General features: G+C 43.6%; 1 protein-coding gene across 1 annotated transcript in view; it reads left to right on the forward strand.

Annotated features, from left to right (window-relative positions):
* The first annotated feature begins 2,691 nt into the window (after nucleotides 1-2,691).
* Nucleotides 2,692-14,879, forward strand: part of LOC133444517 (treslin-like) — a 36,609-nt gene continuing 24,421 nt past the window's right edge. The window contains exons 1-5 of the mRNA XM_061722358.1: nucleotides 2,692-3,118; nucleotides 6,484-6,715; nucleotides 11,035-11,278; nucleotides 12,986-13,275; nucleotides 14,293-14,659. Coding sequence (XP_061578342.1) covers nucleotides 2,700-3,118; nucleotides 6,484-6,715; nucleotides 11,035-11,278; nucleotides 12,986-13,275; nucleotides 14,293-14,659 — 1,552 coding nt within the window. The 5' untranslated portion in view covers nucleotides 2,692-2,699. The remainder of the gene's footprint in view (nucleotides 3,119-6,483; nucleotides 6,716-11,034; nucleotides 11,279-12,985; nucleotides 13,276-14,292; nucleotides 14,660-14,879) is intronic.

Below are 14,879 nucleotides of genomic sequence, written 5' to 3' on the forward strand. Positions count from 1 at the left end.
TTGTATCAAAGATAATATTGTAAGAATAAACGGACACGAATGACAACGAGTTGCCATGCGGTCACCGTCACGCCCACCCACGTTGCTTTCAGCAGCAGAATGAATGATGGGTAACGTTAGCATTATAGGCTAGCTTGAGACAAGGGCCGTTTCCGAAATCGCATACTGTACTACTAGTACGTACTGATTTTGCCAACATGTAGTAAGTAGTAAGTAGTATGCTGTATGTGAACAGAAGCAAAATCTGCAGTGATGTATAATTATAATTAATGTATATTATTACATGTATAGTATTACATATATTATTAATATAATATAATTACATAATATATATTAATATAAACATCCGTGGAATGCACGGACACGGCTGTGACGTCAGCCGTGACGTCACGCCCAGAAAGAGACTTTTCTTTGACTTTTCTGGCCGTTATAAAACATTTTTGACGGATATAAAGTCCATGACTTAAAAATATAGAATACAAAGATTAGTAATTGCCGGTGATTACAGCTGGAGGTGTCCTGTGAACAGTTTTAGAGGACGATCTTTTACTATTGCGGTCTATGGGAAAAAAGCTTTCTGGGCCACATGGGATTTTCTGTTGCAGTACCGCGGCTGGACACTGGGGGGAACCGGCGCTGCTGAGTGGAGACCCGGGGGCTGATGTGACCTTGGTTAAATAGATGGTTTCACTACTCCCCCTAGTGGACGGAGGGCAGACCAAAAACACAACACAGACACATTTGGTAGAATAACACAAATGGCTCTTACAGTTTATATAAAATTATATAAATATATACCGGTAATTAATAAGTACGACAGAGTATTAGGGCCAAACAAAAAAACAAAAAAAGGAAATTACGAGAATAAAGTCATATTGTAATGAGAATAAAGTCGTAATATTTTGAGAATAAAGTCGTAAAATAACGAGAATAAAGTCATAATATTACGAGAATAAAGTCGTAATATTTTGAGAATAAAGTCGTAATATTTTGAGAATAAAGTCGTAATATTACGAGAATAAAGTCGTAATATTTTGAGAATAAAGTGGTAATATTATGAGAATAAAGTCATAATATTACGAGAATAAAGTCGTAATATTACGAGAATAAAGTCGTAATATTTTGAGAATACCGTACACAAGTACATTTGCAGCTGATAATGAATCACTGTGAATACATCAATGTCAGTTACGTGTATTGAATGGCTGGATGACTAAACTAAAAGCCTAATTAGACAAGCTTTTCTGTTATTTTGGGGGGAGGGAAAACTTCACTTCATGGATTGCAGATAAATTAGCAACTGAACTGTAATCTGGTGCAATGATCTCTTGTGTAGCTACATGAGATTCATGTAAACCATTTATTAAGAGCAAGTGTCTGTCTGTGAGAACAAGTAAAATAATTAAAAGACAATGTATGAGTTTTGGCCTATTAAATGTATGAATTTAACATTTAAAAAAAATCATATCTAACTTAAAAACCGCCTCCGATATAATAACTACACATAATGACGTAAAATTTGTCGGTATTTCATTGCCTTAGCTCAGGAGTTTCTCGACGTGCTTCAAGTCTGTCCTAAAAAGCCCCTACAGGAGCTGCTACTGTAACTGGGAATAATCAAAGCCTCTACTGCACATTCTACTGCACATCCTACTGCACATTCTACTGCACATCCTACTGCACATTCTACTGCACATTCTACTGCACATTCTACTGCACATCCTACTGCACATTCTACTGCACATTCTACTGCACATTCTACTGCACATTCTACTGCACATTCTACTGCACATTCTACTGCACATTCTACTGCACATCCTACTGCACATTCTACTGCACATTCTACTGCACATTCTACTGCACATTCTACTGCACATTCTACTGCACATTCTACTGCACATTCTACTGCACATCCCGCTGTTCCTTCTGATTATTGTTGTTGATTATTGTATTACGTAGCTTATTCTATTTGTCTCATCACCTTTTTAGTCTCTCTCGGTGCAAATAACAGTAATTCCCCCCTTTTCTTTTTTTTTTACAATCTTCCCTACAAAGTTCTGCTTCTTACCTGTTTGTCATTCAATGTTATATGAGTTTAAAAAAGGTCTCCAATGTAAACAAGTGTAATGCTTTCTTGGAATAATAAGCCTTTTAGTGACTTTGTATCAGTGAATCTGTACTGTCATGAAACTGTACTTGATCCTATGCAATTCTTCAATCAATCAATCACTGAAATCACTGAAATCACTGAAATCACCGGGATCGACGCCACTTGTGGAACTCCAGAGGCTCCAGAACCCGGAAGTGCGGGTTACAACGGAGCATGTGGAAGTGTCGCCACTCTGTTTTATCCACCGCTCTGGTCTGGACCAATGACGTGGCGTTCCCGTGGACGTTGGCCAATCAGAGCGAGGGGCGGGGCCTGACCCCAGGAGAACCAATCAGAGCAAGGGGGCGGGGCCTGGCTCCAGGAGAACCAATCAGAGCGAGGGGGCGGGGCCTGGCTCCAGGAGAACCAATCAGAGCGAGGGGGCGGGGCTTGGTTCAAGGAGCGGGAAAGGACGAGAAAGAAAATGGCGACTTGAGTTGGTTTGTTTTTATTAATAAATCCATGGTTTGAACGGCTCTGTAAACACTCGCACCGGGTCGGTACCGGTTCTGTTCCAGCTCGAACCGGGTCGGTACCGGTTCTGCTCCACATGGCTCTGCAGAACCTGGTGTTCGTGGTGGACGTGGACCCGGCCCCGGGCCGGGCCGAACCGGTCCTGCTGAAGCGGGCGGTTCTGCTGACGCTGCTGCACTTCGGGTACCGGTTCGGGTTCGGCCGGGTCCGCTGGGGGTACCGCTTCTTCCGCTCCGGGCCCGGGACCGGGCCCGGTACCGGCCGGCCCGGCCCGCTCGGGTCCAGGTCCGACTTCAGGGAGGTTCGGAACCGAACCTTCCAGGACTTCGAGCTGGAGCTGGACCGGGCTGTCCAGAACCAGAACCAGAACCAGGGTCAGAACCAGAACCAGAACCAGAACCGGGCCGGTTCCGTCCACTCCGCCCTGAAGGAAACTCTGCTGGATTTCCAGTGGGACCGACCAGATATTACCAGCCCGACCAAGCCGGTACCGAGGTGAGTTACATGAGAGGACCAGAACCAGAACCAGAACCTGGGCCAGGTACTGGTTCTGGTCCAGGATAGGGTCACCAAAATAAAAATAGAGAAATAATCCAAAATAATAATAATAAAATAATAAAATAAATAATAATATCCGGAATAATTTTTTTTAATTTTTTTTTAATTATTATTAATTTATGTTATTTGTGAAAGGGGCAGATCAGATAAGATTCTTCTTCTTCTTTCTGCTCCCTTTTCATTCATAAGTTAGGAACATTTGTATTTGTGTTTGTATTAAATTGTTTTGTTTTTTGAATGAAATAAAGAATAAAATGAAAATGAAAATAATAATAAATCCAGCAGAATTTATTATTATTTTATTTATTTATTGGACTTCCGGAATAATTATTTTGGTGAGTTCAGTTCCAGCAGAACTTCAGAATTATTAAAGGATTTGTAACATCTCATTTTCAAGGGGTCCCAGGAAAACACACACTACAGTCTAGACCAGTGTCTCCCAACCCGGGGTCCGCGGCCCCCTGGGGTCCGGGCAGAGATCTCTGGGGGCACGAAACTTTGTCTGCTTTTAGGATATGCAGTTGTAAAAATTATATTTACACATGTTAAATAAATAAAAAATAATAACACACCTAATGTTATACAGTAAACCAAGTCTCTATAAACCCACGTAGTATTTTAAAATGACCAAAATATATTTTAGCAGGGTAAAAACTTAATAACTTATTATTATATCATTATTCAACATTTAATCATACTACTACTCCGACAGGTTGTTAAAGGAAAAATGTTAAAAATGTTTGCGCTCACATTAAGAGACATTTTTCAGAAATATTTTTATGTCCTTGCAATTATTTTTTGTGCGTATTTTATACATTGGTGACACAAAATGAAGGTGAGAAAGACAAAGTCATGTGTATACAGGGTAAACCAGAGAGAAATGTATCACAAAAACATAATTAATGTTAATTTTTCCAATTAAAGATTTGTAACGAATCACTTTACTCTATTGGTGCCAGTACGTACGGGTCGGGGGGCCCGGCTGGTCTTAGACACAAGTAGGAACAAGGAAAAAAGGTTGGGAACCAGTGGTCTAGACATACATGACAACAAACTAGGGCTGGGCGATATATCGAGATTTTAATATATATCGATATATTTTCAAACACGATATGGTACGAGACAATATCGTTTATATCGATTAAAATTTTTTTTTTTTTTTTTTACATTTTTTTAAAATGATTTTGATATAGCTTATTTTGTGACAAATTGACTTGAATATTTTATTTGAGATTTGCACAAATGTTTTGTTATTTTCACAACTGTCAACCTCAGTGGAAAAGTCTGCCTGTTACTGTCTACATTGTATTAATTGCACAGTGTATTTTAATTTAATTGTTATGCAGGAAAGGGATATTTGTTTTATTTTATTCAACAAGCATTTTGATTCGTTTATTTTTATTTCATGTGTTTTATACATTTTGATATTGTGCAGACCTCTGTTAATAAAGGAACCTGTGTGACATTTGGCACGAGGCTTTGTATTAAAACTGACTGTTTTTTAAGGGTTTGCCTCAGAAAAAAATGAAGCTAACAGAGATGCTAACAGAGATGCTAACAGAGATGCTAAAAGAGATGCTATGCTATAATCCTTTGGGGGAAACCCCAATTAAGGCACAGAAAAAATATCGAGATATATATCGAGTATCGCCATTTAGCTAGAAAATATCGAGATATGACTTTTGGTCCATATCGCCCAGCCCTACAACAAACAAACTCCCACACACACACTCCCACACTCCACCCCTACCACACAATCTAGTTACAAAATACAGCAAGCCCCAGGTGAGTTCTATGATAGAACCAGGACCTGGACCAGTTAGATCCGGACCAGGTCCTGGCCCCCAGGTGAGTTCAGTTACAGCAGAATGTCTGAATGAGTTAAAACCAGGGGGAAAGTAGATTAAAGTTGTTGCTGGTACTACGACCCCAACCTGGTTCTCCTCCAGCTTCTTCATCCCTGAACACCATTAATCCTTTTAACGCCTGTACGGTGTAGACATTAGAAACAACACTGTGTAGGCCGATAGCAAATGATTTATTTAAATGGTGTAAATAATTGTCACAGAATAATTTGTAAATGTTGACAAAACTTTCAAAATCATAACAATTTTTTGTTTCAAATTAGAATGAATTTACAGTTAAATTCATCAACAGCTGAACAGTTAACAAGTCTGTCTTTGAATTTTCAGAACATTGGGCACATAAATGAAAGAAGAGTAAAAGATGAGTAAAATGTGTCTTACGCAAAAACTTAAAACATTAAAAAAAAAAAGGTTAATTCAACATTTTTGATGCTTTTTTCTTTTTTTCCTGAAACGAGGAATGAAAACCAATCACAAATATCATATTTGTGATTATTTACCAGCATATTTGAAATATGTTTTTTTATTGAGTACCGGATGGTACCGGCTTACTTTCACCCCTGGTTAAAGGACAACAACAACAACAACAACAACAACAACAACTACCACATCATCTAGTTACAAAATACACTCATTCACAATCAGAAAAGGGTTTATTGCCAAGTTTGTTAAACACACACAAGGAGTTTGTTGTGGTGATTGGTGCAATACAATACGATACAAGAGCAATATATAATGAAGAGATAAAATGTACAACGTGAGGTTTTTAAATCTGTCTGTGCAAAAGGGACTGAAGCTTGAGTTATGGTTCCGGGGGTCCAGGGGGGGGCCGGGGGTCCCAGACAGTTACCAGAAAAAAATCTTTTACAAAATTACAAGGTAGAAAATATTTATTGAACATAAAAAACTGAACATGTTTTAATTTCCAGCTTTATGTTGTTTTGGTTCCACCTCCTGGTGAATTTTGGTAAAATTCTTATGTGGTTACTTTTTGGTTGGCCAACGATTTATGTTTGTGGTGCAACCGTTACGGAGCGGCCAGTCTATTTCCTTATTTTACAACGCCGTTATTAATTGTTCGGTTTTTTCCCACTTATTCCACCGAACACCCAAAGTGTTTTTTTACCATTTTCGGCCGAACAATTTCTGTTACCGAACAATCGGTGCATCACTGCAGCTAAACAGTCCCCTCACAAACAGTGTCCAGCGGCGCTAGCGTAGTGGCGCTAGCGTAGCGGCGCTAGCGTAGCGCTACGTTCCCAACGTTGTGTAGCTACTGTACAAACTCACCGGTATTACGGTGTATGAAACATTCATATCATAAGAAAAATAAACACCGGTATTCGGTATGAACCGGTATAAACCGGTATACCGCCCAGCACTAATCCAACCTACTGAAAATGAATGCATGAATAAGTTTTTCCGTGTCTTGTTTAGACAGAACCGGAGGGCCGAGCCCGGAGGGTTCGGGTCCGGCTCCGGGCCCGGTCCGGCCCACGAGGACGACCCCGGCAGGAACCTGCTGTTCCTGGTGTCTCCGTGTCCCGGTCCCGGTCCCGGGTCAGGGACCCCGCTGGACGAGGACTGGGTCCTGCCCCGGAACCTGAACCACATGCTGGTCCAGAGGAGGGTCACCCTGGTCTGGCTGGACAGCAGGTCCCGGGACCAGGTGAGTGAGGGGGTGAATGGATGAATGACCAGGTGAGTGAGGGGGTGAATGACCAGGTGAGTGAGGGGGTGAATGGATGAATGGATGAATGACCAGGTGAGTGAGGGGGTGAATGGATGAATGGATGAATGACCAGGTGAGTGAGGGGGTGAGTGGATGAATGGATGAATGACCAGGTGAGTGAGGGGATGAATGGATGAATGACCAGGTGAGTGAGGGGATGAATGGATGAATGACCAGGTGAGTGAGGGGGTGAATGACCAGGTGAGTGAGGGGGTGAATGGATGAATGGATGAATGACCAGGTGAGTGAGGGGGTGAATGGATGAATGGATGAATGACCAGGTGAGTGAGGGGGTGAGTGGATGAATGGATGAATGACCAGGTGAGTGAGGGGATGAATGGATGAATGACCAGGTGAGTGAGGGGGTGAATGACCAGGTGAGTGAGGGGGTGAATGGATGAATGACCAGGTGAGTGAGGGGGTGAATGGATGAATGGATGAATGACCAGGTGAGTGAGGGGGTGAATGGATGAATGGATGAATGACCAGGTGAGTGAGGGGGTGAATGGATGAATGACCAGGTGAGTGAGGGGGTGAATGGATGAATGGATGAATGACCAGGTGAGTGAGGGGGTGAATGGATGAATGGATGAATGACCAGGTGAGTGAGGGGATGAATGGATGAATGACCAGGTGAGTGAGGGGGTGAGTGGATGAATGACCAGGTGAGTGAGGGGGTGAGTGGATGAATGGATGAATGACCAGGTGAGTGAGGGGGTGAATGGATGAATGGATGAATGACCAGGTGAGTGAGGGGGTGAGTGGATGAATGGATGAATGGATGAATGACCAGGTGAGTGAGGGGGTGAATGGATGAATGGATGAATGACCAGGTGAGTGAGGGGGTGAATGGATGAATGACCAGGTGAGTGAGGGGGTGAATGACCAGGTGAGTGAGGGGGTGAATGGATGAATGACCAGGGGCCTCATCTATAAAGCTTGCTTGCGCAGAAAAAGCGCCTGAAAGTTGCGGAAGCCACCATCTACGCAAAGCCTCGGATCTAAAAAGAAAAAACTAACCGAAAAATCTGCGTATCCCTACGGCAACCCTCACCCTCCCGTAAGATTTTACTTAAGACACGGGGAACTGGCGGTGAGGTGGTGAAATGAAGCCAGATTCATGTCATACTCTTAATAATGTCATCACATATCACAACATATATCAGACTTATAATAAAATAGTGCTGATAACGGAGCAGGCGGCGGGGGGGAGGGGGGGGGCTGCCGCTCCGAGCCCACTACTCCACGCCGAAGAGGAAAAAAGAAAGTTTTCTGAATAAAATAAGGAAAGTTGGACTATATAACAATTGCGTTCATAAGGATAAAGTTTTTAAAAAAATTAAAATTAAAGAAATAGTCTCTTCTCCCCGTGTGTGTCTGCCTGTCATGCACGGGTACGTGCGCTCATGTTGTTTACTTTTAAGCCGGAATTATGGTTCTGCGTCACACCAACGCAGAGCCTACGCCGTAGGTTGCGCGTCGCCGCGTATCCTACGCCGTAGGCTCTGCGTTGGTGTAACGCGGAACCATAAATCAGCCTAGAGCAGCTCTGAGGGGAGACGGGAGGGAGGAGGGCGAGCGGGGGCTGCCGGGCCGCCGTCCCGAGTGTCTTGATGATTTGCTGATCCTACCGTTAGTTTTTAAACTGTAAAACGTGGGGGGGACAAATACATAATTTTGAAAAGTGGGGGGGACATGTCCCCCCTGTTCCCAGTGGAAATTGCGTCGTGCGATCGTGGCACTAACGAGCAGCAACGGCGTGCTGCCACTCACTCGCTTTATTTTATACTATTTATATACTATTTCTACTTTTACTGTGACCACCAAATAATCTCGTTTCACTGTCCTCTCTCCACATCATCCACATCTCGATCTCAGATCTCAGCGAAATTCAGTGGCACGGTGGCTCGACACGTTCATTCATTCTGACGCATTCATCCCTAACAGGCTGCAGGAAGCCACTGCGCATGCTCAGTAGGCTCATCCATATGGATTTATGGGCGTGTTGAGGGCGGGATATGGGGCGGATTCAGCTGCGCAGCTTTCCAGGTGGACTGTGATTCATAAAGGGAACATTGCGTGGAAGTCTGCGTGCACGCGGTTTTATAGATCCGGATTTTTTTTTGCGCCCGCCATTTTCGGCTTTTGGGCGTACGTGCACTTTTAGTGTGAATCCTACGCACTCCATTTTAAATGAGGCCCCAGGTGAGTGAGGGGGTGAATGGATGAATGACCAGGTGAGTGAGGGGGTGAATGGATGAATGACCAGGTGAGTGAGGGGGTGAGTGGATGAATGGATGAATGACCAGGTGAGTGAGGGGGTGAGTGGATGAATGGATGAATGACCAGGTGAGTGAGGGGGTGAATGACCAGGTGAGTGAGTGGATGAATGACCAGGTGAGTGAGGGGGTGAGTGGATGAATGGATGAATGACCAGGTGAGTGAGGGGGTGAATGGACGTTTTGGGAGAAAATCGATTAAGGCTCGAAAGCGGTCGGCTGCAGCAAAATGAATCACACACACACACACACACACTCGCTTTTGCTATAGTGATATATGAACCTTTATTACCACAAGAAAAGCAAGCATTTGCATAGAAGACACACACACAATTACTCTTTTTGCTAGGATAAGGTGTCAAGTTATTCCCCACAAATGGCAGAGCAATATTACACACACACACAAGTACACAGGGCCAAGGCCTTATACTCTTACCTCGACACAAGAGACTGGAGAGCCGAACAGTCCTGGCAGAGTAGGCCAAAAAAACCCTGCTGGGCGTCCGTGCACTAGACCCGCAGCAGACTCTGACCCGGACTTCCGGCTGTCCCGTCTTTATACCTTTATACTCAGCACCTTGCATTCGCCCCCCCCCCCCCCCCCCCCCGCAAGTTCTCAAAATAAGTCTTGCCTCACACGGGAGCAAAATCCCGTGTGAACTAGCGCCTCTCTCACAGTTTACATTTGTTATGATAAACAGCAGGTGCATGGCTGATTAAAGCTGTGTTTTGGGAATTCAGGGCATTCCAGGACACAAAATTTATTTTTTATCCCTTCATTCCACCTTTGGCCTGAAAATGTCCTAATTCAAAAACAAGCATAATACATGAGCATAATTAATATGAAAAGTTGAATTCAGGGCATTCCAGGACACAAAATGTATTTCACCTCTCAATGGATGAACCTGAACCACATGCTGGTCAGAGCAGGTGACGTCATCAGCAGCTTTAGAGAAACAGAACTGTCAAGTTGTTTGGTGTTTTGTTTGATTTTGCCCTCAGTTTCTACTCCAACTTGAAAGAGTTTGGTCAGTGCAGGAACAACAGTCTGTTTCCCCTTTTTGATTTTTATTAAGTTGTTTTTTGAGCGGTGATGAAGGGGTTTCCTGGTTGTAGGAGCAGAGGTCGGTAATGGTTGGGTACAGCAGGATAACAGTAGTAGTAGGTTGAAAACCTTGAACACAAGAGCAGAAAACATACGCCGGTAAATATACAAAGAAAAGCATTGTTTCAAGTTTAAATGGCAAATAATAAAATTACTAATGAATTAAATAATTACACATGAAATGTAAAGCAAGAGTAGAGATACCTTTTGTACCGGTTAAATCATTCCTTAAACTACTTTAGGTTTAAGTTTAAATGTCAAATTATGCAGCCAAATCAAGTGTAAATATATCGGTAATGGTTCGTGTACTTCGCGGCCGTCTGTTTTTTGTTTTGAAATGACAAAATAAAAATAGAGAGATAAGCCAAAATAATCTGTTCGCCATCTTTTGTTTTGATAACGGAAAACGGATCATTATCCATTATCCGTTATCCGATTTCATTGATGTGTTTGAAAATCGAAATTGGGAATTAAAACAGCGAGTGGAAAACTCTTCTCTATTTCCTATTGGTTTCCAACGGGGCGGGCAGTATGTTAGAGTTCAGTTCATGTTATTGATTGGACGCTGCAGCTGAACGGACTGTCATAACAGATTACAGATTAAACTCATGTTTCACTCCCAGGTTTCAGATTTGATTTATTTTCTGTTTCAACATTAAAAAATCTAAAACTGTTCATTTTCAATCTGATGAACAAAAGAACTCGCTGTTTTAATTCTCAATTTCGATTTTCAAACAAATCAATGAAATCGGATAACGGATAATGGATAACGATCTGTTTTCCGTTTTCCGTTTTTTATTATCAAAACAAAAGATGGGGAACAAATTATTTTGGTAACTGCCCAGACCTCATGTCTCCCTCTGGTGTTTCAGGTGGGGGTCTGCCAGGACCAGGTGGGGGTCTGCCAGGACCAGGTGTGTGAGGTCCTGGCCCCGGGGGGGGCCCGGCTGGTCCCCCTGGTGGCGCTGCTGGACCTCTGCTGCAGCTACGAGTCGGACCCCCGGCTCCGGAGAGACGCCTGGGGGTTCAGGTCCAGCGTGGGATTCCTGCTGTCTCCGGAGAGGCCCTACGGCCGGGCCTTCCCTGCCCGGGGGGGAGTTCTGCATTGGAGCCCAGGTGGGGACCAATGTCCATATTCTACTTACAATACCCCATTCAAAGCGGATGGGAAAAAGTTGTAAAAAAGAGCCAAAATTCACCTTTTTTTCTGAGTCACGTAACTTTCTCATACTTGCACGTAGAAATGTCATTCAAACTTCAAAACGGAGGAAAACTTCTCTTCTCTCTCCAAACCTGAAACATTTTTTTACTAAAATGTAAACATTTCAAGATATGAGCACTCAAGCGAGGTCTGGAAATCACTTTTTTGTCAAATTTAGAGTGGAGCTCTAATTTTCTAGAGTGCGGGAAAGAGTAAAAAAAAATTCCTTAATTTGTATTTGTAACTCGAGCTCACGGCCAAACCGTGAAAGTTGGACAAATAATTTTTAGTCAGAATGTAAACATAGGTGTTGGGATTCATAAAATGTGACTTTGACAGGCGGGGTATGCACAAAATTTAAACGGGGGGGGGGGGCTAAAGCGGCGCAAATTCCTGCCTCGGTCTCCATTGACTGTAATGTAATCAAAAGTTTTCTTCAAAAAAAAAAATCCCACTTTGTTTTCGAACTGCCGTTACTAACACATTTTAAGGAATATTTGAATAAAATTAAGATTGTCAGAATCTGCCGGGTTCTGTGTCTCTCACGATGTCTTTGTTTTTCTGCTAGGAGCTACGGTTTTCTCACAAATCGGAGTCATTTGAGAACTTGTCACAAGGCAAAATCTGGGGTTTTCTCACAGCCAACCCGGAACCTTCCTCATGTCGAGGTTCTTGTTGCCCCTAGCAACCAGAGCTCAGCTGTTGACTGATTAGACTGAGCCAGACTGGTCACATGACCCAGTCAGTACAGACTTCATATACTTTAACCTGGAAAATGGAGAAATTTGACCTTAGACGATCCCCAGTCCTGCTGGGATGATTATTATTATTATTATTATTATTATTATTATTATTATTATTATAAATATATACATTTGTATATTATATATTCAAATTAGCCCCGCCCCTTCTTCTTATTGGTTATGTTATAGTCCGATATCTTTTGAATGGTTTGACATAGAGAGTCATGGGTGGTGTCATAGGACTCGGTATTGAGTCCTTGACCTTTATTGGTGCAAATTAGCCCCGCCCCTTCTTCTGATTGGCCGATATGTGAGTCCTTCACCTTTATTGCTTGCAAAATGAAGCAATGTACACAAATGGGGAGCACCCCGCCGTGGCACTCTCGAAATTTCTGCGATGAAATTTTCTAGTTATTATTCATTTCATTATATCCAGTCATGCACCTGAAGCCAGACTTCACTACACCGATGCATCGCTCCACAATATTGCGGGCCTTTGTTTGTGCAAATGTGTTGAAAAAGGTGATTTTAGAGTCTTATTATTATTATTATTATTATTATTATTATTATTATTACCTTTTCACAGAAGAAATTTTAAGACAGGTGAAGGTTGTCTTAAAGTCAAGAAAAAAGTCAAGAACAAATGTGAGAACTTTTATTTCAAGAATACCATTTATTCTTAAGTTTTTTCTTAAGAAGAAACTTAAGAAGAAAGTTCAGAAAATACTTAAGAACTTTTTTGGAGAATATGACTTCTTTTTTTTCTTCTTAAGACTGAACTTAAGAAAAAAATGACACTTAAGAAGATTATTTTTCTTAAGAATGTTTTGTGAATCCGGCCCCCGATCTGTCGTTCCTCACCTCCACTTCTGTCCCCAGAACCAGGTTCGGTGGTTCAGGTCTCGGTGGTCCTGGACCCGGTGGTCCTGGACCCGGTGGTCCTGGACCCGGTGGTCCTGGACCCGGTGGTCCTGGACCCGGTCTCCAGCAGGCAGACCCGTCTCCAGGACTCCGTCCAGGTCCGTCTCACGGCGGTGCTGCAGGACTGGGACTCGTCCTCGCTGACGCCGGCGTCCTCCGAGTCCTGGCTGCTCCGGGGCTGCGGCGGCGCTGACCCGGCAACCTTCCAGAACCTGCTGAGGGAGCTGGTCGCCCACCGGGCCCACATGGTGAGAACCCAATTCAATTCAGTTTTATTTCTATAGCGTCTATTACAACAGAAGTGTCTCCAGGAACTTTCCATTATGATTCTAATGAAGTGAGAGAATCAGTCAGACAACACTTAAAGACTTTAAGTGTTGTCTGACTGATCTTTTAACAAAATTACAAGGTAGAGAATATTTATTGAACATAAAAAACTGAACATTTTTTAATTTCCAGCATTATGTTGTTTTGGTTCCACCTCCTGGTGAATGTTGGTAAAATTATTATGTGGTTACTTTTTGGTTGGCCAACGATTTATGTTTGTGGTGCAACAGTTACGGGAGCGGCCAGTCTATTTCCTTATTTTACAACGCTGTTATTAATTGTTCAGGTTTTTCCCACTTATTCCACCGAACACCCAAAGTGTTTTTTTTGCCATTTTCGGCCGAACAATTTGGGTTACTGAACAATCGGTGCATCACTGCTGCTAAACAGTCCCCTCACCAACAGTGTCCAGCAGCGCTACGTTCCCAACGTTGTGTAGCTACTGTACAAACTCACCGGTATTACGGTGTATGAAACATTCATATCATAAGAAAAATAAACACCCGTATTCGGTATTAACCGGGTATCCCGCCCAGCACTACGTCAGATCACATTTCCACATATACATCAACATTCATCTATGTGGAAGCGTGATCTGACCGTTTTTTTCTTCCGCCGAAGCGTCGTACACATAGATCTATGTGGAAGCACATTCTGACTTCCTGCTGTTAAATTGTCTATTTGCATGAAAAAGCCTTTGAAAAAAAAAAAGAAACTGAGATAAAAGAAACGGGGATCGTACGGTAGTTTGTTTTGCCGAGGTCGGACACCGGAAGAAAGAAGAAACCTGGACCTTATCTTTTAATTCATTTATTTTAATTTATTTATTGTTTCTGGTGGTCGTTTTTAAACCGGTAAGCACCAGCGATGGCTGGCGTTGCCCCGGTAACGAGGGGCTGAGTGTGCGGCTGCTGACCCGGTCTCTCCGTCTCCTGCAGCTGGCCGAGGTGGACGTGGGTGGGCTGCTGTGCTCGGCCGTCCTGGCCCCCCTGTCCCAGTCCACGGCCCTGCTCACCGTCCTGCAGCCGGCCGTCCCTCTGCAGGACACGCCGGCCGTCCCTCTGCAGGACACGCCGGCCGTCCGTCTGCAGGACACGCCGGCCGTCCCTCTGCAGGACACGGCCGTCCGTCTGCAGGACACGCCGGCCGTCCCTCTGCAGGACATGGCCGTCCCTCTGCAGGACACGGCCGTCCACGGCTCCATGGACGGCAGCGCCGCGGATCCGCCGGCCGACCTGCCCGCCGTGGTGAGCAGCGTTCTGGGAGTCGTGTACGACATCATGGACCAGGACAGCCACGCCCTCGGTGAGGACCAACCACAACACCCGTCACCTCCCTGTTTCTCCCCCAACCTAACGCTGACTCATGTTTTAGTCACAATTTTATCCACTAGTTTACATTCCACCAGGGAGATTGTGACCGGAGCAGCGGGCCAAGCTGCCCTGTCAAGGTCAGATTATAGAATCAACAATTGTATTGAAAGAAAGGAAAGAGGCAGACTCCAGTAATTTTCCGTCTGCCGTTA

The sequence above is a fragment of the Cololabis saira genome, chromosome 5 (assembly GCF_033807715.1).
Source record: "Cololabis saira isolate AMF1-May2022 chromosome 5, fColSai1.1, whole genome shotgun sequence".
In the NCBI taxonomy this organism is placed as follows: Eukaryota; Metazoa; Chordata; class Actinopteri; order Beloniformes; family Belonidae; genus Cololabis; species Cololabis saira.